The following is a 24,898-nucleotide window of genomic DNA, read 5'->3' as shown; positions in this document are numbered from 1 at the left end:
CCTTGCGTGCCCACTCCATTCTGGCAGTGGCTGCCCAGAGAAGGGTTCTGGGGTCCAACCCAGCAGGGAAGGGTAGCAGGATGGTTTCCACTCTCTGCCAAGGGACTGCATTGCAGAGTGGAGGCTTGTCTCATTTCTTGCCCTTTTGCTCAAAAAGCCTCTGATCCTTCTGATGGATTAAGCGCCCACTGCACGCATGAGGCAACGTAGGGGAGACACAGATAAGTGTGTCTCTGCCTCCATGTGGGCAGAGTTTGAGTCTGTCTTGTTTCGTGCCTGGCGTGCAGCGGCAATCAATCATCATTTGTTGATGAATAGCCTCTACCCTCTAATTGTGTATAGTCCAGCAGGTAGAATAGATGAGGCACAGAAACAATTATAAGAAGTTGCCACCCAGCCTCGGGGGCATAATTGGACTGCCATGGTGGTTCAGAGGAGGGAGGCGGGGACAGATCAGCTAATTTTCCCGAGTTTTATTAATAAGTCTTTGTGCACGTTTAGAAAGACCCAACATTTGGCAATGTTCCTGTTGTGTATTTGAGAGAGAAAGCTTTCTTCTGCCCCTGGGCTGTCCTGGAGAAAGGTGGTGCGAAGGCTCGGTGACCTAGGCTCCCGGAGTGGGTGGGGCTGAGTGAAGCTAGCACGCATGGACCACACCAGCGTCCTATCCCTGCCTGGCTCTGACACACAGTGACTTTTGGGTTTTGGGCAGCACGGTCCCTGCTGGGTGCCCTCAGCTTTTCCTGTAGGGTTGGAAGTAGTTGCATCCTTAGGTCAACATCTGGCTTCCCCGGGCCAGCTGTGCAATTCGGATTTTATCTGATTGCAGGAAGGGGCTTAGGCTGACGTGGGAGTGCCTGACATTTTATTACTCTCATTCCATGATCTGCTAAGCACCCATGGGAATGTCACAGTTGTCATGCTCTGAGCCCAATTCTCCCAGGGACCAAGACATCCTCCCCTCTTCCTCACTTACCTCCCACCTCCCACAGCTCTATCTGCCTCCTATAAAGAACTTTTACCTGGGTAAAAATCACATGCTTAGTAAAATAAAATCTTGGATCTTTGCACCTTGTTCTTCCCTTGCCCCCAGGGAAGTGTGATTCTCCATGGATCTCTCTCACTCCTTATCACTCCTTCTAGTTGCCCCTCTGACTAGCTTTCCACCCCCTAACTCTCCTGCTTTAGTTTCTGTTCCCCACCAAGCAGGACCAGCATCAGGGTGAGGAGAATGAGGAGCCTAGCAAAATTTAAGGAGGCACTCACTCTCAGGATTGTGTAAGTGGCAGCTCTGCACTCGCAGGGCCCCGAGAAGGAATGCCACCTTAAATGCTGTGCCCTGGTTCACTTGTCTCACCCTAGTCCTGCTACAAAATCATAGACCCTCAAACCCAGTCATGGAGTGTAGAATTTACTATAGATAATCCCATGTGTTTATCTGGAGAGGGAGTTTCTACTTCTCACAGCCTCTCATTTTATTTCCAAAAAGCTTCGTTTTTATTTTCTTGTTTGGTGGCAAAAAACACCATTACATATCTTATCATTTTGTCCTGCCAAACAGCAGGAGAGGTAGGGACGTCTGTCCCCATTTTACAATAAAATTGAGACTGAAGATGCGTGTCTTGAGGTAGCTCTGGCATACCACATGGCTTTGGTTAAGTCATGTCGACGTTTTCTCTTTTCTCACGTCTCCTTTTCCTGTGTGCGTGTTTCAAGGCTGGAATCAGTCCTTGGCTCAGCAGTCAGCTCTCTGACCTTCCTTTTCCTTGGCATTGAGGCGATCAGGTGCAATGTAGACAAGACCCCGAAAGAATGATTTTTGCAAGCTTCTTTCCAGGCTCTTAATAAATATGGTTTTCATGAAGCACGAAGCCTGGCACATGCTCAGGGATCAATAAGTATTTGTTAAATGGGTGACACACACCTTGTATTCCAGAGGAGGTTCAACTTAGCCGTGCAGGGGCTTGGCATCGGTGATGTGATTTGATTGGGGTAAAGAGCCCCACATTCTGCCCCTTTCGCCAGTCCCTGGGGGGAAATACCTGCTCTCCTCTGGGAAAATCCAAGGCAGGAAAACAAGAAATGAAGCCATCCCTTTTCTTTTAGGAGCATCCATAGCCTCTCACAGAATGACTCAGACTACCGAGCCGGGTCAAACCTATGTCTGCACATAAACCTTACACTTCTCCCCATCTAGGTCGCTAGTTATAATTCTACAATGACCATCTTACTTGGCCCTGGCCATCTCTATATGTCTCACTTGGGGACATTTTTCGGTGCCTCTGACTCTCTTGGCTTAAGCCTGTGGACATCAAGAAGGCCCCCAGATGAGAACAGGGGTGGGGAACCCTTTTTCTGCCAAGGGCCATTTAGATATTTATGACATCATTCGAGGGCCATACAAAATTATCAATTTCAAAATTAGCCTGCTGTATTTGGTCAAACATTTAATTAACTCACCCCTAATGCCTTGGCAGGGCCAGACCATATTTCGCGGGCCTTATAGGCTGGATGTTCCCCACCCCTGAGTTACAATGTGAGGAGTCCAGCAAGATTCTTCAGAGGCTTGCATGCTGAAGAGTAGGCCTGTGGGGGTTACTCTGCTGGAGTCAAAGCTCTCAGTAGGCCCCGCGTCATCAGCATGCATCCCACGAGCTGGACAGGAGAGCAAATGGCTCTCATTACCTTCAATGCCGCTCTCTTTTTAATCAGATAAATCTCACTGGGGAAGTACCTCTTTACAGAGAAGGAGCTCAGGGCTTCTGTACAAAAAGTTTGGGGAAAAAAGATTGCATTAATCAGCAGGGATTGGTTATTTGAGGTTGCAGAGACTTGGGAGTATAAATATTGAGGAGAAGTAATAATAGGATGAAAACAGATACAGACATGATATTAGCTAATGATAGCAATAGCTGCCATTCCCTTAATACTAACTGTGTGCTGGGTACTTTAGATATGTCACTGCATTTAATCTTCCCAACATTCCTGTGAAGATGACATTGTTGCCTCCACATTACAGGTGATGACGGCGACACTGCGTTTTCAGAGGTTTAGCTGAGGTCGTGCAGCTTGTGAAAGGCAGAGCTCCCGGGCAGCTGGTCTCTAAAGCCCCACGATTAACCACTGTGCTCTATTGACTCTTCCAAGCGATAGTGATTTACAAAGTCCCTCTGAGGAGCTGCACTAGTTTACAATAGAAACGTTCGCAGGGCTCTTCAGAGCTGCAAGTGAGAGCTCAGGGGCTCTGGGAACTGGGAACTATGGGCTGAGGACAATGCTGTGATCATGTGCACACCGATGACGCTTTCAGTTTATACGGCACTTCCAAATCCATCACTGCATTTGATCCTCATACCATCCCCATGGCAGCATCTCCATGGACAGGGGCTGACATCGAGGCTCACCTGAAAGGTTAAGAGACCTGCTCAGGGTCTCTGATGGCAGGGCCAGAATGTGACCGAGGTCTCCAGATCTGCTCTGGGGCATCTTCTGCTTGACTACGGTATCTTCAAGTCATTCCCAAACGACTGGAAGGGCGAGGGCGAACCCTTCTTGATTATTTATTAAATCGTCTCTCAGAATTTCTCTGCAGTCAGTTTGCCTTTCATTTTATTTTTCTCCATCTCAGTTCACTCATCTTTAAAATACAACCTGCCTTTACCAATTGTAGGCCTTTTTAAAAAAAGAAACATCAATTTGTTGTTCCACTTATTTATTCATTCCTTGTTTGATTCTTGTATGTGCCCTGACTGGGAATATAACCCACACTCTTGGCATATTGGGATGATGTTCTAACCAATTGAGATACCTGGCCAGCACTTGCAGATGTTGTTTGAATGGCACAAGCTCATAGTGCTTTTACAGATGCTGTGGGAATAAACTCTTTTTATTCTCAGAAAAAGAGTTTATTTTTATTCACTAGGCATGTTGAGACAATCCTCATTTCATTGGAGATAGTATTAATGTATTACTTCATTTATTTACTTATTTATCCAGAATAATCATGGGTGCCTACTGTATGTCAGAGATCAAACCAGGTGATTGAACAGAATATAAATGATAAAATAAAACCAGCTAGCTCTCATTGAGTGGTTACACAGTACCAGGCATTACACTAAGAGCTTTATCTGCAATAGTTAATCCTGAATGTAATCCTATGGGTTGGGTATCATTATTCCCATTTTACTGATGAAGAAACTGAGGGTCATAGAGGTTAAGTAACGTATCCAGTTACCCCTGACCCCACAGACTTCTCTAACTGTATCAGTAATAGAATCTGTCATAACCCTTGCTTTCCACGAGCTCCCAAACTAATAGAGAAAAACCTATGTGAAGACAAGTAAGTGCTCAAATCCAGACCCTATTAAAAAACACATATCTTTTCCCCTCCCAAGTCTATACTAGTTCAAACCTACAGTGAAAAATAAGCCAGGTTGCAATGAACCCATAGGAAATGCATCAGCAAAACGGGCTGTTTATCCCAGAGAAAACATGTTTTCATAAAGTGAAGACCATGTATGTGGTCCACTGATTCAAAGGAGAATGCTGAGAAGATAAATCATCCTCACTGGGCACTGAGGAAAAATGGTTTTAGATTGTAGAAAGAGCCACTTGGATTAAAATCTGAAGCTGCCTTTAATAAACTGACTGACTAGCCCTGGCTGGGCAGCTCAGTCGGTGGGAGCATCATCCTGTACAGTGGGAATCAAACACCAAAGGCTGCGCGTTCGATTCCCAGTCAGGGCACATACCCAGGTTGCAGGTTTGATTCCTGGTTGGGGTGCATACAGGAGGCAACCTACTGACATTTCTCTCTCACATCAGCGTTTCTCTCTCTCTCTGTCTCCCTCCCTGCCTCTCTCTAAAATCAATATAAAAAATAAACTGAGTGACTAATCTTCAGAAAGAGAACACTTAACTGTGAGCTGAGAGGGTTTAGCTGAAGTGGGTATTTGCATGTAAATACAGAATTTACGGAAGCTTGGGGCTCTAATCAAGCTCTAAATAGCCTGGCCCTCTGTTGATTCCCTGAGTCCTCAAGACAGAGAGCTGCAGCTCTGCTCAGTGGGGTGGAACTTCTTTGTCTCACTCAGCAGGTTCCAAAGTCGTGGGGAAGAAGTAGGGAGAAGAGTCTTAGAATTATGGGACCTGATCATCGTGTGCATTAAAAAAAAAAAAAAGACATTTATTGAGCACCTGCTATAAATGAATGACTGAATTATGACTGCAATGTCAGTGGGGATGATCCTCTTCATTTTATAGATGAGGAAACAGACTTAGAGATGAACTAGCAATAATAGTAATCGCTACCAACGATTGATCTCTAGGTGCCATGCACCGAGCTTTTCCACACGTGCTTACTAATCCACCTGACAACTCTATGAAGTAGGTACCATTGTCTTGTCTATTTTTCAGATGAGGAAACTGATGCCTGGAGAGGTTAAATGCCTAATCAAGGTGCTTGGGTGGCAGAGTGGGTACACAAATCTAAATGAGGTAGAATTTGGCATAAGGTTTGGAGCAGCTGTTCAAATGTGCTAGAACAGCTCACTCAACTCGAACATGCATTGTTGTAAGTTCCTGCTGCTCTGTGGTTTAGTATAAGCTTCGGCAAGGAGTATTTACAGAGGAGAATGTAGGAGAAGACGTGTGAGTGAAACCTGTGGGACTTAATGAGATGAAAGGAAGGTAGATGGATGGTGAGGGAAGGATAAGGAGCTGTGGCCAGTGCCCCTTCCTGGTTTCAGGATGAAGGGGGACAAAAGGACCACAGGGGTTACTGCTCAGTCTTTCTTTCCCTTTTGTGGTTTCTTTCCTTTCTCCCCCACACCTCAGGATTCTCCGGCAGGGCCACCTCTTTGTAGCTCACAGGGGGACCAAAGCGGGGCCCCAAATTCCATGGCCTCCTGCTTCTTGTTGCATGTCACAGAGGCAGAGAGACGCAGCCCAGGGCACGGGACAAGCTGTGGGTGTGGAGTCCACTTCTGCCTGTTCTGATCCTGTCTTGTGTGATCTTGAGCAAGTCCTTTACTATCCTTAAAGCACCAGTTTCTACATCCATTGAGTGTAGACACCTCCTGTTGTAACTTATAAATTACTATTTGAAATCATGTTGGAGAAAGAATAAGACACCACACAATTAAAAACATTTCTAGACTGAAACAGGGGCATGGACTCCCATCAAATCCAGCCTCTGCCGTTGATCAGCTGTGAGGCCTTGGACAAGTTACTGACCCTGCCTGTCTTTGTTTCTGCATCTGTTAAATGGGGACAAGGGTAGCTGCGGCTCATAGGGTTGCAGTCAAGAATAAACCATTCTTTTGCAGTGCTTACATCGGTGCCTGGCAAATAGTAAATGTTCAATGTGATTTTTATTGATTGAGAGAGAATTGGTTGATCTAGGCTGCATGATGGGGGTTGAGTCTATGAACTTCTAGAGACTTCTCTGTGCTTTGTGCTAGAATCTTCAAGGACCACCCCCTCTCCCACCAGGAGGAGTCACCCTGCTGTGCTCTGAGTAAGTAGTAAATTAATAGCATTGCTTTGGCATTTCAATCAATAGGATTAAGGTGATCTGATGGCGACAGAGCAGTAATTGCTGCTGCACAGATGGAGACGGTCCAGTGGCCAAGTCTGCGCTTCACAAGCTGGCTGGCCGCCCTCAGATTTTTTCAACTCCCCTCTGACAATGAGAGCAATAAATGCACATTGGAAAAATACAACCAGGTTCAAGGAAAAATATAACACCCGCCTGGGAATTTCATTATCTAGATACCTAATATTAACATGTTAGTAAATCTCTTCTAATTTTTTTTTCTTCTAAAGGTTATAATCAGTCTCCTTTCGCTTTTTTCCCGAAGATTCTACATGAGCATTTTTCTCTTGTTATTAAACCTTTAGAAACATAATTATAAATGACTGCCTATGCCAGTGTGAGGCTGTAATAGTATTCATTTAGCTGTTTCTAACTTGATGGGCATTTATATCATTTTCAATTTTTAGCTATTATAAATTATGCTGTGAAAAGCCCCTTGGTCACAAACTTCTGCTCATGTCCTAGGAGCAAAATTTTGCTGAGTCAAAGGGTATGAATATTTCTAAGGCAGAAAAGCTCTGTCTGTGTAAAGGAGTGCTCCCCACCCCAGGACTCGGCTCCTCACTGCAACTTAATTCTTCCTGAGGCGGGGGCTGGCTGGAGAAGAATTGTTCGTATTGTACACGGTCCCGCATGGGGCACTGCATTTCTTTCTTTTTTTAATTATTATTATTACATTGCCCTGCCTATGTCTTCTGTTTGTGTCATACTCAACTTTTTATTTCTGAAAGTCCTTGCATATTATAAACATTCCATATACGAGAGGTAGGGTAGTATGGAAGACTCAAATCTAATTCTGCCACACGCAAGTCATTTAACCTCTTTGAACCTATGTACCGTAAAGCGAAGGTAATAACGGCAATCCTAGGATTGTTGGGGTGAATGGAGCAAATATGTGTCGAGTGCCCATACAATGCCAGGCATATAGAGACCACTTCGTATGTTAGCCATTATTACAAATAAAAATGCAAGTTCCTGTTCATCAGATTCAAATATTCTTCACTACAGTTTTGTGCCAGTTTAGGTCACACACCCAGTAATTCTGAAGAACTTAGAAAAATCTAAAGACTCAGAGTCAGGTATGGCAGGAAACAATGCATATGGGCTGTACTTCAAATCTTGGCTAATTGTTTCTATTCCATCCTTGGTTCTGCATTTTAAGAGGGACATTAACAGGCTGGAGCAGGTCCAGAAAGGAACAACTGGGCTGGTAAACAAACTTGAAATTGACCTGTAAGGAATAATGAAAGACTCCCTGACTGTTTGGCTCAGAGAAGACAAAGAGATTCTTTTTCACAAATCCCTGTTGGGGAAGAAGGATTCAATTGAATAAAATAATGTTCTTGAGTGTTTACCATTTGCCAGACACTGAGCTAAGCCCTTAGCAAATACTACTTATTTTTTTACCTCCAAAAGGCTTTATGAGGTACCAATTTATATACGTATTGTACAGAGAAGGTGATGGAGGCACGGATGGCAGAAGTGACTTGGCTGAAGGTTAGATGGTTAGTTGGTGGTAGGGTAGGAATAGAACCAGCTCTTTCTGAGTCCATGGTTTAGGTGCCTTCTACAGCTCACTGATTCCTTCTAGGTGACCAGGGACAGTGGATGGGACTTTCAAAGACGGAGGCGGCTGCCTAATGCATGTGAGGAAAGACTATTTTGACCATTCGATCTACCCAGTGATAGAAGAGGCTGCCTTCTGGAGTTGGTGAGTTTATTGTCACTGGAAGTATTCATGTACATTGTACAGACTGAACTCTCAGTAACGCTCTATACACATGAACCAGCTGAGGAAGAGGCTGGGATGGTGACCTTACTACTTATTTGTATGACCTTGAAAGTTGCTTAACCTCTCTTAGCCTCAGTTTCTTCACCTGTAAACTAGGAATACTTAGTTCTAATTTTAGGATTGTTGGGAAGGGTAAAACATTCAGATAAATTGTTTAGCCAAGAACCTGGTATTCAGAAGTGGCTCACCATATGCTAAGTGAACAGTTACCTATGGTCTTGCATTTGCACCTGTGCTTTTCACTTGTAGAGTGGCAGTCTCTATTCCCTTCTTCATTGGGGTCAATTACAGATTTGGAGATGTCACCTGTATAGTTGGGGTCCACCTCCCTTCTGCAGAGGCAGGTGACTGCCAGGTTCTGCCCCCCTCAGGCAGGACTTTGAAAGAGGGGCAGTGCAGTATAAACAAAAGGATGTTTACACTGAAATGGTAAGCAGCAGAATAGATATTATTGGGAGAGAGATTAGAGCCAGTTCACCCTATTGACCAGTGATCAGATGGGTTTGGCGAGTGCACTGTGTGGCCAGCACTGTGCCATGGGGATTAAGTATAACCAGGCATTGGAGGCACTGTCTTTGTGGCCAAGGGCCTCGAGGCCTGGGATGGCTCAGACACTATGAAAAGATTGGAGAAGAGGACTGAGTGTCATTCTGTGCTAAGGCCTTTGGCACCAGGTGGTTAGGGAAGGGATGCTTAGAGGCAGGAAGGAGGCTGGAGAAGAGGACCTTGGAAGACTTTCTGTTCTGGGATTTTCTTTGTCTGATGGGTCCCAGGATTGAGTTCTCCCAGGCACTGGGCACTGTGCAGAAATGTCGCAGGGGTAGCTCCCTTGGGCACATTTCTCTAGTCTTTCCCCCAGGACATCTCCCAGGGCCAGGAATATGCCAATCATTGTTGTCCATGTTCAGGCCCGGAGGAGAGGAGCTGTCCCCCTTCCTAGACGAGAACAGGGCAGCATCCTCCCTCCCCGCAGGCCCCTGTTCTTCAGACATTAGCCTCGGCTTCTCCCAACATCAGCCCTGGCTCTCACCAGCGGGCACATGAAGTTGGCTGCCTGAGGATGAATCTCTTATTGTTGTTAATTTTTGATGTGAGAGTCTTTCCTTCTGCACTTTCAACGAGATAAACAGACTCCAACTGTTCTGGGGAATGCCCGCCTTTCTTTCTCTCCTGGTTCCCTCCTCTCATCATTCCTCCTTAGCTTTGCTTCTGCCCACCTGCGTTTCTCTCCCCTTCTGTTCCTCTACCTCCTTCCTTTTTTTTTTTTTTTCCATTTGCTTCTAATCCTAGAATAATGGCGCTAAGAGAGATCTTGAAAATCATCTAGTAGAGCCCACCCACCCCTTTTACAGGTGAGAATGCTGCGCCAGAGAGAGAGAGAGGCCAGTGAAGACCCAAGCTGCCTCTTTATTTCCCCGCGTGCGCCTTTCTCTCCCTCTTTGTTTTTCTGCCTTTTTATTTCTTATTCTCTCTTGAAAATATGTCCCATCCATTACTTGTTCTAAAAACCCCTGTCTGTAGTATAACCTGGCCTTCCATCGCGAGTGACATTTCACTCCCAGTGCAATGATGTCAGTGGGAAAGCAACTCCCATTTGCTCAGAAAATCCTCCCCAACACACCAGCCTCAGCCTCTGGGCTTGTTTCCACTTGTTCCAATCAAGCAGGCACTGGTTCCGATCACTCCAAATGTGTTTTTCTCTCTACCCGTGCAATTAAGGTGGGCTCCGAGTCTGATTGCGTGCCCACGCTCTCTGATATCCTTAAAAAAAATCTATTTTCAGCTTTCAAAAGTAATATGTACATTGTTGTAAAACATTCAAGCATTACTGAAATAGTTAATGCAGGAAATAAAAGTCCCCCATAGTCTCAGTCTCAAGAGATAATAACAACTATAAACAGTTTTGGGTCCATTTCTCTGGACTCCCCCCTCCCTTCCAATATGAGAACAATAAAACATTTAATAAATAAAAATGGGATCCTATTATATATTCTGTTTTGCTACTTGCCCCCCTCCCCCCCGCCCTCGCCCCCATTAGCCTCTCATCCTAGACATTTTGACTCTTCTGTGCGGAATGAGGCCATCTGCCCCTGGCACTTATTGGCTGTGAGACTTTAGATGGATCACTATTCCTCTCAGAGTTTCTGTTTCCTCATCGCTAAAAAAGGAACAGTCCCCTCCCACCTGCCATCTCCTGTGATTAAGGCCCAAGTGAAAGTGTAGGTGCCCTGGGCCCACTCCGGTGGACCATTCTCTGTCCCATTATCCTGTTTTACTGGGTTTATAGCACTGACCGTGGCCTGGAATTCTGTACTTTCCCAGGTCATTCATTGGTTTATACCCCCTTACTCGTCTGTCCCCGGAACTTAGAACAATTGCTGGCATATAGTAATATTTTTTGGGTCATGAACAAATTATCCACTCTCAGCTGGGCTTCCAATTGATGAAAGACCCTTTGGGGGAGAGCAGAGCAGAGCAGGACAGGGCTGAGCTTGGGTAATGGTGGGACAGCTGGTCCACCAAGTGCCCTTGAGCTCCCCCTCGCCCAGCTTGCTTGTTCTGCCAGCCCTTTCCCTCTGCCTGCATCATTCTCTCTTGGCACTCTTTGCCACCTGGTGAATTAGTCATTCTTTATGGCCCAGTTGAAGTGTCCCGACTCCTATGAAATACTCTCCAACTCTGTACTGTCTTCCCACCTCCAGGCAGAGTTAGTCAGACTCTTCTTCATGCTCCCACAATGCTTTGCGCCTATCCCTCTTGAATAGTGATCCCAGCTTTTCTGCTTTGCCCAATTGCTATGTGCCACATGCAGCTCAAACATGCTCCGTGCCTTCTTCCATTTCATTCCTAGGGCGATCTGCCAGGGAAGGATCATCACCATTGCCATTTTACAGATGAGGAAAACTGAGGCTGAGCAATCTTAAAGACAGTCTTGCTCCAAGGCTTTCAGGTAGCAAGCCTGTATAACCAGGATGCTAGAACATATCTGGCTGATTCCCAAGCTGCAGTTGTTAACTGCTGGGCCCTTTGTGGGCCAGCTTAATTGAAGAATTGTGCAACGACAGCCTGGAAGACCCACCGTCTTTATATGGTCCAATCTTATCTTAGGGATGGGAAGACTGTGATTCAGTTACAAAGTCAGAGTGGGGCTTGTGCGGGGGAGGAAATCTCCCTCTAATCTCCAGGCTGCCCAGTTTGAGGCAGCATGGGGGTTACATCTTTTACTGAAACCTTGCCACCCTGATTTTTAGGAAGTGTAGCTTTTTATATTTTAAGGCACATTCCACAAATTCCTTTAAGTCCCCTTTGTCCAGGCATGATGCAATCTTTCCTTGGCTCCTGTGAAGAGTTTTTCTTTTCTACTAGATGGTTTAGGTACCACCAAGAAAACTATCTCCCCTGAGATCCACCCTCTCTGTAGACCAGGCAGTGGTGGCAGGCAGCCTTGTCTGAGGTGGCTCAGGTGGTTTGAGAGGCCCAGAATTGGGACAGCTTGGCCAGACAGCAAGGATAAGGCTGAACAACTCACTGCAGCGGCCACCGAGCCAGCACTGAGCTGCCATGACTAGCTCACTCACACTGTGACTCATTTCTTGGAGCAAAAAGGGGTCACGGTGAGATACGGCAGTGCTTTGGGGTTGGCTGGTGGGAAGCCTTCTGATCCTGGGCTTCTGCAGAGCCAATGAGAGGAGGACAGGAGCAGGCATGTGGGACAAAGCCATTCCATGGAACAAGCACTGAATATCTAATATACACGAACCACAGGGATGGTACTACCCACCAGGGGGAAGTGGAACAAGCGAACAATTCTGGGTAGCACCCCTTGTCCTCTTGTTGGCCTTTCACATGCACCAAGAAATTCATTAAGTTCCCAGCCATGGAAGGGTGTATGATCCCACAGGAAGGTTAGAAGGGCACCTAAATGTATGTAAGGCCACTTAGAGCAAACCAAGTGCCAAGGGTGACTGCATTTCCAAAGGGGTTTAGGAAGGGGAGTCCACGCCCAGTTTGGGGTAGGGATAGTGGCCATCCAGGGGGTTCCTCATGGAGAAAGTGATGCTAGGGGTGGATCCTGAGGCTGGGATCACAGAGAAGTGGAGCAGTAACTACCATTTATAAAGGGCTTGCACTTAGCTGTGGGGAGCGGGAGAGGCTCCAAAGGTGACTTTATCTATCAGTGAGGTTGTTATTTCCATTTTTTAAGAGGAGGAACCTGAAGCTCAGAAAGGTTGAGCAAACTGCCAAGACAATAGACGGTGGAAATGACAGAGGCAAGACTCAAAATTCAATGAGCTTGAATCCAGAGGGCAGAAATGAGGAGAGGGGCTTGTCTAGATGTACAAAGGGACAGACCACAGTGTGAGAAAAGCACGGAGTAGAGAATACTGGGCCTGTTATAGAGACCAGTGAGACTTTGGGCTGGAATTTGGTCAAGGAGCTGGAAATGGAAGGGAGGGGGACTGGACTGTGGCAAGCTGAGGGTTGTGTCATGCTGAAAGCTGGTATTTTCGGCGGAAGGCAGCACCAATGCAAAAATGAATGAGATGGCTGCTTATGTACGATGGCAAGGTACTGACGAGTGAGAAGAGGGAAGTTGCAGAACATGGTTTTTAATATAATCCCGTTTTTGTAAAACAGAAACAGCTTACTATTGTAGCAAAGCAGGTGAAGGCTCTCTGAAGCCAGACTGCTTGGGTCTCAGTCTGTCACACTGTTCCCTAGTGGGCAGCCCAAGGAAAATTATTCCAGCTCTCCGTTTCCTCATCCACAACCTCATCCATACAATGGATGAGCAATAGTATCTGCTTTATAGGTTTGTTCCGAGAATTACATGGCTTAATACACATTCAACTTTTAGAAAGATGTCAGGCACAGAGTAAGCACTCATGTTTTTGTCATTATTATGTTATTAAAATCATTTGCAAAAGATGAATATCCAACTGTATAAGTGATTTACCCCAGGGGGTAAGATTTCTCTGTATTTCAGTTCTAAACATATCTCCCTATGTGGTTTAAATATCTTATAGCAAACATGTATAATGTTCATTATGTAAACAAACACACCAGCAAGTTTATTTCAAGAGCTGTTATTAGGGGACATATATGTATGTTGTGCTTTTTCTTCTACTAGCAACAGGCCTGCGGGGACACGTTCAGAGTGTCGCTGCTGTCACTCGGAGAACTGTTGGAGACAGGTGTCTGCGGAAGCCCTGTTTGGGCTTCACACAGGCCATGTGACACTCATGGTTGGAAAGGCGAGCTAGCCCAGTCCTCACTGCCTCTCCCCACTTTGCTCTGGGCTGAGTGTGGCTTCCTGGCCTCGGGGTGTTCTGAGAAGCCTTGAGGGTCTGCCTTGGGCGTGGCAGATCCAGTTTGTGGTGGACCACCCCTGACCGCATGCTGGAGATTGGGTGGCCTCTCCAACCTCCCATAGTGAAGATGAAGGGACACTGGATACACACAGTCCTATGTGTTTGGGGGTTAGAGCATGCTGCTTGAAAAGGTCTTTGGGACCAGCAAGTAAAAAAAAGAATGAAAACAGGCCAGAGATTATGCTGTCCTGCTTCCTGACCTCCCAACTCAGTCAGAAATTCTCTCCCATCATCCTCGACAGCTTTTTTCAATCGAGTGACTTTGGTCCCAAGGCAGGTGGGACAGAGAAGAAAGGGTGGGCTGCAGTAACCTGTCTCTACCCTTAGACAGATGTCTAACCACGGACCTCTGTGATGGGCGGACGTTAGTGCCATCTTCCTCCTGTGTGCAGGATGGAGATTGGGCACTCACCTCTATCTACAGATGTACGTCAACTTTATTGTTATCTAGAACCACCTGCAAACGACTAGGCCTTGATTATCTGGAGAGGCCAATTCTGCCTCCATTTCCCTCTTCCAGTCAGTCCTGCCCTCCTCTCTCTGGTTCATTCTTGGAGTAACAATGGCAGTGCAGTGATTAAAAGAACGTTTTCTGTTTTTGAATCCTGGCTCTGCCTCTTACTAGTTGTCTTGCCTTGGGCAAATGACATAACCCCTTTATGCTTCATTTTTGTCACCTGTAAAATGGGAATACAATAGTATTTATGTCTAAGGACTTTTGTGGGATGATGAGATGAGGCCTATGGTTGTTAGGACAGTACCTAGCATTCAGTAAACACTCAGTAAATAGCAATGGTTATCATTAGCTAATTGCTACAGTCAAGGCTGAGATGGAGCATTAGGAGGGAGGGAGGGTACAGTTCAGGAAGAAAGGAGTGTCTGCCTGCAGCATCTGTTAACATCGAAGGTGCGCATGCTCTGTGCCCCAGGAATCCCATCTCTTGTTCTTGTTATCTGCCTGGCAAAAAGTCACACGTGCTCACAAAGATGTAGGTGCCCTGTGATCATTGCAACACTGATTGCGGTGGAAAAGTTAGAAAAACTGTAAATGCCCATCAATAGCAGGGTGGCTGGGAAACAATGGGCGATCCATAAACGAGGCCCTGCGGTCGTTAAATGAATGAGCTGGAGCAGTGCCTCCCCGGGGAGGCTTCCCAGGACATGCTGACCCCTGAATAAGACAGACTGCAGGATTATGTGGGTAATCTGATCCCATGACATGGTCGTGTACGCATTTTTCAATAGATAGTATATGTAGCTCAATAAACTTTAATAGATTTCAACCTGTGTGGATAACTACTGAAATACATATACCATCATTCCATGTGTGTATAAAAATAAAATGATCAAGTAGGATACTCCTTAAAGCAATAAGAGCTGGGATGACCTGGAGATCATTATCAAAGGGGATTTGGGGCTTATACCTGGTTTCAGAACAACAACAAAAGAATGTGTACATATACTGTACAATTAAAAATGATCAAGGGAAGAGAAAGAAATTCCCATCTGGCTGAGTCGGAAGAAAATGACTCTGTCAAACCAAAACGCTGAAGGGAGAGCCCAGCTCTTCTCTCATAGGCTTTTCCCACCCCTGCGGCCCTGCAGAGGGTGAGGGCTGCGAGCCGATGTCTGCACCAGCTCACAGGGCTTCAGCTTTGGGAGGAATCTGTGAAGAGGGATAGGTATACTGCACCTAGGGCTAGGGATGTGTATGTATTCCACCCTTAAGGGGAAAGAGGCAGTGTGGTCGGCTAGGAGAAAGGAGATCTGTATTTGAATCCTGGCTGTCCCCTGAGATCAACAGTGTGGTCTTAGGCAAGACACTTTTCTTCTCTAAGCCTCAGTTTTCTGAGCTCTAAAATGGGAGTAGTACCCACTGTTTTGTATCTATTTTTAAAGGTGATTGGGAAGCTCACCTGGGGCTATGGGTGTGAAACCCTCTATAGACTGTAAAGTGCTCTTGTACGAGTGACTGCACGGCTGCCTGGCAGTCAGGATTGCTGCGTTCCTCTGGAGCTGGGGAGCCTTGCAGAACCAAGCACACAGCCATAAACACGCAGCTCTCAGAGGCCGGAGATGCCAGCAGCTACTCTATTCGATGTGGAGGAGAATAACGTGCTTTTGTGGGAAGGATGATAGGTCAGAGAGGTAGAGGAGAAGGAAGGACATGGGTCTGAGGTCAGACAGACAGATGGTAGATGGGCAGCAGGCTCTGCACACCTGGGAGTGCTAAGTAAGCCTGGAGTTCTGCAAGGTTGATATTGATAGTACAGCTGCACAGGAAGACTGTCCCCCTGGTCACCTTGATCTACCTCTCCCATCGGTCCTTACAGACTCTCGTGGCTGGGTCCCAGCATTCGAAGCCCATTCTCTAGGTGCCTCTCTCCTACCCGGGGGCACACAGTGGGAGTTCCAGGCTGTGGGAATGGGAGCATTTGGGGCTCTAGGACTTCAGGGGTGGGAACAGCTGCCTGAGGAGCCCTTGTCGCCGTGCATGTTCGTGCTTCTGAGGGAGGACAGTGTGTTGAAGGGAGGAACGCGCAGTCGCAGAGTCCAGGCCACACGGGCTTTACAGATAACAGACATGAACGAGCTGGGGGGACGTGCACTATTGCAAAGGGCTCTGGGAGCTCTGCCATTCCCTCTATAACCTTGAGGAAGTCATTTTTCCTCTCCTCATCTGCAAAATAAGAGGGTTGATCCATGTCAGGGGTCCCCAGTCAGGTGACTTGGAGCCTTGCTATGCAAACCTTTGGTTGCCAGGAGCATCAGCACCACGGGGGTGGGAGTGGGTGGGGGGCTGTTAGACATACAGACTCTCAGGCCCCACCCAGACTCCTGAGTCCCACTCAGCATCTTCATGGCATCCCCAGGTGACTCACACACACACTGAAGTTTGAAAAGCACTGCCTTAGAGACTCTTGTTAACATTACAGGTTTCTGGGTCCCGGCCCTGAGAGCTTCTGTTTCGGTCATCTAGTATGACGGTGGGAACCTGCATTCTACAGTCTCTCACCGCTAAGTTGAGAGCTGCGCCTCCACGATTCTGATGGTACTTAAGACACTGAAGGCAAGTGTGATTCTCTGGGGTGAGTGGGTGGGAGATTGAGGATGGACCTTGTGGGGAAGGGGGCAGAGCCTGGTTTTCCAGGTGCCTGTGGGCTGCCCAGTATATGAGGCAGGAGAGAACGCTGTCCATTTCACGGCTGGGATTAATGCCCGTCGGCGGCTCCCTGTTAAGACGGTAAACTCATTTAGCAATGGACACTGAAAAACAGCCGAATTCAAAGGCAGAGAGTGGTAATCTAATTGCACTGAATTAGCCTCGGGAAACTTGGACAATATCAACTTCAGAAAACCACAAAGGGATCCTTTCTAAGGAGTTTCAAAAGCGTTGGGGCCTCAGCTCCTCTCATAAGGGCTTGCATTACAAAGCATAGGCATAAGCCCCTCTCCCCGGCATCTCTGGGCATTGTTTCCTTCCAATGTGCTTTCTGAATGAATTTGCCGGCCAGCCGTATGGTGTTTTCAGTTGTGTATCAGGCTTACCAGGGAGGTGGTTCAGGAGAGACGGCAGGAGTTCAGGGCTGAGCGGCCTTCGGCGTACAGACCATCAGTCCTGTGAGCACCAGCCGTGCCTGGGGACTTGTCCATGGACCAGTGCATTTGTTGGTGGTCCTGGCTCTGATATTCACTTACCCTGAGCTCATTCTCACTGCGTAAAACCAGGCTCTTACATAATGAAGGTGATTTCCTGTTAATAACCCTCTGTCCTATTGTGTGTGCATGGTCATTGCCCCCTTTATTCATTATACAATTCATGATAAAGAAGAAAAAGGGCCCGCCTGGTGTGTCTCAGTGGTTGAGCCTCAGAGGTCATAGTTCAATTCCTGGTCAGGGCATATGCCCAGGTTTCGGGCTCGATCCCCAGTAGCGGGGGTGCCAAAGGCAGCCTATTAGTGATTCTCTCTCATCACTGATGTTTCTATCTCTCTTTACTCTCCCTCCCTCTCTGAAATCAATAAAAATATATTTAAAAAGAAGAAGAAGAAGATATGGGTAAGTGTGTGTTTATGGCATGACACAGAGAGATCAGATGGTAATTTGGCAATCAGGAAAGGAGGGAACGTAAGTATATTGAAGATTTGCCTCTGACCTGCATTTCATTTACTTTTCTGGAGCAAATTACAAATCTCAAACCACAGAAGCAGTTTACATTTCTTCTGTGTCACTCCTGGAAGGAGGACATCCGATCTCTGCTTGCATACCTCCACTGCCAGGGACCCTCACTATCACCAAGGCAGCCCCGTTCACCATGTGACAGATCTGCTAGAAAGTTTGAAATTGCATTGACTCAGAATGGACATATGTGCATTAAAAAATTAATCTATCAATTTACCCCAGTTCTTCTCTTGGAGCAATATAGAATAAATCAAATCTAATGTTTTCTAAATGGGGTCCCTGAGTACCTAGGGGGTTCATGAAATAGTAATGAGGACTCAACATCCATTTCAAACATTTCAGAGTCTAACAGATTGCATATTTCCTTCTGACAAGGCTCTATGAACTAACTAAAAACATTGCGTACCTTAAATTTTGTTTTTTCTTAGGTCAACTCAGTGTGGCGACATTGCGTATTGTATGATGCTCATACTTCTGGCAGTTACGGGTGCCTTTGATTAATAAAGACAAGGACAATAAGTTAATTATGAATGGGGCTTGGTAAACAAAAAGTTTTAAACGTAGTCTTGATGTGGGAGAAAAGACCAAGCAGAATCACTGATAAAAGTACAGAACACTTTGGTCTTTTTCTTAGACCACGCTTGACATTTCTGAGGATAGTGATCAGGCATCATGATTTCTCATCATAAGAAGCAATTTCTGGGGAAACTGACATATTTATGGGACCTGTCCATAATAGTTTCCAGGTTGAGATAACTATCCAGAGAGGTAAGTTGTTAGTGAGGTCCTCAATTTTTTCAGAACTTTGAGCCTGAATAGAATTCAGTGTTGCTCTTTCTTGTAATAATTGAAATATGCTGATAGCTGTACCCCAAACTGTTCTATTATGGAGGAGATGGGGAGAATATAATTTTTGGCTGACACAGCTAAAAATTATTTTAGACAGAGTGAATTGTCGATTCCCTTCCTTTTGTGGCTAGGGAAACTGAGGCTGGAAAGGTCATGGGACCCTCTCAAGGTCATGCCACTAGCTAAATTCTGGATTCCAGGTCTCCTCCCTTTAGGCCAAGGCCGTTTTGCCCAAAGCAGCAGAAAACCTGCAGGATAGCATCAAGATGGCCAGGCGGGAGACAGTGCCATCCATCTTAAAAATCATTCTGGCTTCTGTCAGCTGATGAAGGAAATAAAGTTAATGATGCCCACATGAATGCGCTGTCGCAGGACGCGCACAGGCTGTAGGAGGGGAGCTCTGTGGGACCTCTGGAGAAGGAGGTAGGGTTTTGATGTAGCCTTACAGGGAGCAGTGTCTCCCCTTCCTGCAGGGACAGGGGCTGTGGCATCTGCTACCTCTGTCTCCCCTGCAGAGTGCCTAGTTTCAGACTGGACACATGAGCACATGATAAATAAGTGCCTGGTCAAGAAATGAAGGCAGTGTGAGCAGTGAGGCAGATTCATCCTGAGCCTGTGTGGGTGCAGCCTCTGTCTCTCATAAAGACCTGAGACGAGGCTGCAGGGAACTGAGAGGTGCTGGAGTCAGTCATTTGGTAAGAAAACGGGAGTCCCCACAAGGGAAAGAGTCTTGTCAAAGCCATGCTGCAGGCTGGGAAGAGAACTGGCTCTGGGAGAGGGAGGAGGGCTCTCAAATCACAGCCTATCTGCTCTTCCCACTGCACCCCATGGATGCAACCTCCTTCACAAGGTGGTCTCCACAATGAATTCCCTGAATTCCCCCTGAAAGGTCATTATCAGTTTTGCAAACATGCGGAAGGTATGTGCCGATCCATAACTCCACTTACCAGTCAAGGGTCCTAGGCCAAGTCCCACGGGGACTTAAGACATGATGTTTTCTCTTTCTCATGGTTCCTAAGCCCCCAAAAGGGGGTAGAGTGACATTTTGATTGGCCCTACTGCAAACTTGCCCTAGGGGCTTCTCTCCTTAGGAAAAAGTCCTTGACCCATTTTAGGAGCTCCTAGGCACTTTCTGCAGTGCCCCAACTGCTGCGGGTGAGATTTCAGGAGGCTCCTGCTGTGCTACCCGGAGGGAAAGATCCAGGTGGTCATCTGCCCTCTTGGCAAGCTCAGAGACCAGGAAGCCAGAGGGGCCACTTTGATGGGAAGCTCATTTATCTTTCAACTGGGTGGTTTTCCAGCACCGAGATCTGAGCAAAAATCTACTTGCCATGTTTCTTTTGAGCCCAGTGTGCTAGAAACATCTTCCCTTCAAGGTTTCGGTGACCTTTCTTAGCCAATGAGCGCCATATTCAGTCCTGTGCAAGGAAGCATTTGCTGGGACGGCAGGTGGAATTGGCACATAGAGAAGAGCTGTCATCATTTGGGGAAGCCACCCATGGCTTAGACTTGGTTTATCTCCTCTGCCTTTATTCCCTTCTCAAGCACAAGCTAGGGCTCTCTTTGCTTCACTGCGATGCTTTAAGTGTTTCATGAGGGGCATTTTCTTCCTTCCTTATTCTAATTAGTACATCAGAGCAACAGATTAAACAGTTGTCACTGTATACCAGTGGTTTTCAACTGCAGCCAAGTTGGTCCCTACCCCTGGATTTTTGGCAGTGTCTGGAGAGCTTTTTGATGGTCAAGACTGGGGAGGAGGTGCTATGGTGCTAAGGATGCTGCTAAACATCTTACAATGCACCAGACAGCCCTCATAACAAAGAATTATCCAGTTCAAAATGCCAACAGTGCTGAGATTGCGAGATATGGTTATTTACCATGGGGTCTATTTGAGTAGGTGAGAAAATTGTGGGGTTTCCCCGGTACCTTCCCACCCATAAGCCACTGTAAGGGCTCTGGGAGTCAAAGCTAGTTCCCTTTGACTCAAGAGGAATGCATTTCTACTATGAAATAACACATCTTTCTGGATATAAAGCCCCATCCCCATTGATAAAAATAAAGAGACAAAATTTTGGTTATTGCATCCTAGAATGGCACTTCTGGAATTTTAGACCCACAGGCTTTTCAAATATCAGAGCAGGAACTTCAGCCAAATCACCTCATTTTAGTAATGGGGACACAGTTGATGAGCACCGCAGTGCTGTTTGCTTGTCTCCCAGGACCCTAGTCTCTCTCCCCCTCAGCTTCTTCTAAGGCCTCGATTGTTCTCTGTGTTGGCACCGGAGGAGATTTCTGCCTCATGCACTCTGATTGTTGTTTTGTTGGTTTTGCTGTCATTATTGCCATTTCGCTGGTTATGTGCTGATGCAGCAGCATTTCTGTTATCCAGGGTCTTTCCTTCTCTAGCCCCCAGATTTCCCAACAAGGTGAGCAGCTGGCATCATCATTCAATATAAGGAGTACCTGGGTGCCTGAGATTATTGGATTGTCTTATTTCAACACAGTGCCTGTCCCTTGGGGGAGAAGGGATTATTCACATGGAACCTTCTAGGGAGCTGCCAGTCTCCATTTACCCCCACATGCATTCTATCGAACCCCCAGATTTTAATGCTTCCTTATTTTCACCTAAAATTTAGAAAATGAGGGAGTTAGAAACGAAAATGCCAATTAGACAAAGATAATACTTTTCCTCCTTGTAACCTTTCTCCCCCTCTCCCCCCACCACCTCTCTGAAAAATTGCTGGGGGAATTTTCCTAGTTCAGCTCTCATTTTTATTATTTTATGTCTCAGGACATTTCTGAAGCAACATTGACTCCTCAAATGATGTAGCCATTTCTGTATTTTGAAAGTGCAATGGTACAAATCCCTTTCCAGCCCTTTAGTCATGACTCTTCTTTCCTTATAAACACATGGAGTCATATCCCATACCCATCGTAGCTCATGTATGTCTTGACACATGCAGGGAAGGAGATGTAGAGTGATGCTCCCTGATAGGCCATCATCACTTTACTTAAAGTCTTAACATGGTGCATTTCACAACCTTATCAAAACGATTACAATGCAAACCTTCTAAACTGTGTTTTCCTTTTGTGAAAGACAATGTCTGGAAGAATAAAATCAACCATACATACTGTTCACCAAGAAAAAAGAGTAGGGGGTGGGTGATGTGCTTGGTTTTATTAATTTGCTCTTTAATCTCTCTGGTTCAGTTCTGTCTTCTTAAGCAAAACAGAGAATCAATTTGCATACAAATGTGACCAAGTACTTCACCTCCACAGCATTTTATAGTTCTACTATGTATATAGGGGAGAAAGGATTTGATATTGTTAAATTAAGAGGATACTTTTGGCCCTTTCCCCCATAAAGTAGCTACATTTCACAGGGCCCTCGATTGTTGCACTTTTAAAATTCTATCTGACTCTCTGACTATTTGCATTCTGAGCTGTGGGCAGGACTGTGGCCTATCAAAGAATGATTTGAACCGGGGATTAGAAGCTTTAGCATTGGGTAGCTCAGAGAAGGAGAAGGGTCTTCTTTTCATCTCAAGATAAAGACATGAAGAAAGACTTACATATAGACCCTTAAAATCTAGGGGGAGGTGCCATTCAAATGAATTTATTAAATAATAAACCAACCGACAGATTAGTCAAATCAACAATTCATATGCAGAGCTCTCTAAAATGTAATAAAATAAAACAAAAAACCCCAAGAATTACTTGCTGATTTATGATAAGAGAGAATAATATTTGATGTTACTTATTTTAAAAAGGAACCTAGAGTAGGTTTTTCAAATTACTGTTAACCTAATGCCATGGTAAAACCTGAGAGGCAGGCATCTAAAATGAGGAAGATTAATGATCCCTGCAGGTCATGGAAGAAGAATAATTTTTTTCAATTCATGTAAATGGAATTTATCATAACCATCTCTGAAGATGGCATGATTCACCCACTCTCAAAAGGACTATCTATTTCACTGCTTCCTGAAAAGGTGATTTTTCACTTTTTGCTTGTATTAACATAAGAATGCTAAACCTGTAGGCAAAAAATTTTAACCTGGGAGACAACGGGTAGGGGAACTCAGCTATTTAGTCAGGAGTAGACAAGTTAAAAAACCAAAACACAAACAGGAATTGCCAATCAGGTCAGGATCTTCAGCTAAGTAGAGTTTGGAAAGGTGAGTGGGGGAGAGGAGGGAGTCAAAGTTTCGAAAGGGAAATGTTTCCCAGGATCTGATTCTAAATCAATCCACTGTACACCCAAGTTTAGGGCTTTACAACCTGAGGTCGTAACACTATTTTTTTCCAAGCACGAAGCCTCAGTAACATTCACCCACACCCCGCAGAAAACGGAAACAAAAAAAAAAAAAAAAAAAAAAAAAAAAAAAAGAGAGAGAAAATGAAATGTTCTGTGTCCAGTGAGTTAGAGTGCAACCTCCCCCGTCACCACTAGTTGTCACTTGGTTCCCCCAGACAGGAGAGCTGAGATTTTCGGCACTGCGGTTAGAGAGAATGCAGTCCTAATTAAACTGAGTAACTCCTAAAGCTTCCCCTTAAAGTCCCCAGCTGAGTGAGAGCCAAATGCAGGGGGCGTGGGGCCAGTGATGGGGTGGGGGTGTAGCAGGCGGAAGGACAAACAAATCACAAGAAACAGGTAAACAGCTGCCAGAGCAACGGCTGTCTCAGACCTCCACGCACAAGCCAGACACCCTGCGGGCGGGGTGGGGGTGGGGGGAGCGGCGGATGGAAGGACCCGATTGCAGCGGGGTACGACATTCCCTCCCCCCCAAATAAGGGGATCACGGACAGAGTCAGCCTCCGTGCTCCTTTCCCCCATTTTCATCTGAGCGATGTGGTTAGTAGAAAATTGCATACCTGAAGAATACAATGGTCTCCCAAAGGTAGAGTCGAAGAGTATTGAAGCTGTACATTTTCAGGTCCTTGTGCTTTGTAGTCCACGAGTTATGGAGCCAAAAAATGTTTCAAATTGGTACTTACAAAACCAGCGAGCGCTATTGAAAAAATAATCCGGATGCCGAGGGGAGGTGGGAAACGGGCGCGGAGGGAAAGCCCCAGGGGAAATTGGAGCGAGGGGTCTGTAGGTACCACGGACAGCCGCCGCCGCCGCCGCCGCCGCCGCGAAGCGTTTCAGCACCACGGAGAGCGTCCAGCCCTGATTTTCGAGAGCGCGAAGAGTATTGCTGCTTGTTAAACTCCAGCGTGTCTGTTGGCTCCCTGCGGCGCTGGGGAGGCACGTTTGGGGGTGGGTATATTTTCTTTTTTACCCGTTTTTCTGCTTAAATGGCCAGCTTCATGCAAGAAAAAAAATCTTCTGTGGAGATCAGAGCGCTGGCCGCGGACGGTTAGATGGGGCAAGCATCTTGGGCAGAGAGAGTGGGGCTTAATGCTGAGGGGGTTAGGGGCGAGGGGAAGCGATTGACGGTGCTGCCTTCAGTTAAATCCCAGAGAATGTGCCAGGCTGGCGCATCGCGACCGAGTCCCGGAATCTCGTTCCCCTGCCTGCGTGTCCGTCTGCTGTCGCCTTGCGATTCCTGTTCTCTGCCCCCCGACGAATAAGTTATGATCACTGCAGGAAAGGTGTCCCATTGCTCGGGGCTGCAGATGTGAGGGAGCTCAGGGCAAGTTTCGGGGGCTGCCAGGGTCCATGGCGACTCCGCGGGGCTCAGGAACCTTAGGCTTCAGATGCATCTTGGTTTTCTGAGCTCGCCCATCTTCCTTTTGCCAGGACTCCTTCAGATCTCCAGACTTTCTTACTGCATTAATTTAACAAACTGGCGGCGTTGGGGATTGGAAGTGGCGCGGGGGGGGGGGGGGCGGGGAGGGGGGCAGGCGATGGCGATGGGAGGGGGTGGAGAGAGGAAAAAAAGGGGGAAAACTCCTTAGTATCTTCAAACCCTCCCACTCGAGATGCTCATTGGCCAACGGCTGCAAAAACCAGATCTTTTCCCAGTGTTTGGCCAATCGCGTGTTAGACTCTGGGTTGAGTTTAACGCTTAGAGTGCTGGAAGAGATTTCAACTCCTCTCTCCTTTGCATGGGGGCAGTGGGGTAGAGGAGGTTATGGAGTTAATCTCTCCAGGTCTCTCAAAAC

General features: G+C 46.4%; 1 protein-coding gene across 2 annotated transcripts in view; it reads right to left on the bottom strand.

Annotated features, from left to right (window-relative positions):
- GLRA1 (glycine receptor alpha 1) overlaps window positions 1-24,573 on the bottom strand; it is a 64,808-nt gene extending 40,235 nt beyond the window's left edge. For both annotated transcript variants that reach the window (XM_080676302.1, XM_080676301.1), the window contains exon 1: window positions 23,663-24,573. In XM_080676302.1, coding sequence (XP_080532428.1) covers window positions 23,663-23,718 — 56 coding nt within the window. In that variant the 5' untranslated portion in view covers window positions 23,719-24,573. The remainder of the gene's footprint in view (window positions 1-23,662) is intronic.
- Window positions 24,574-24,898: the final 325 nt, after the last annotated feature.

The sequence above is a fragment of the Plecotus auritus genome (assembly GCF_963455305.1).
Source record: "Plecotus auritus genome assembly, chromosome: 6".
In the NCBI taxonomy this organism is placed as follows: Eukaryota; Metazoa; Chordata; class Mammalia; order Chiroptera; family Vespertilionidae; genus Plecotus; species Plecotus auritus.
This window is presented reverse-complemented; position numbering and strand designations above follow the sequence as displayed.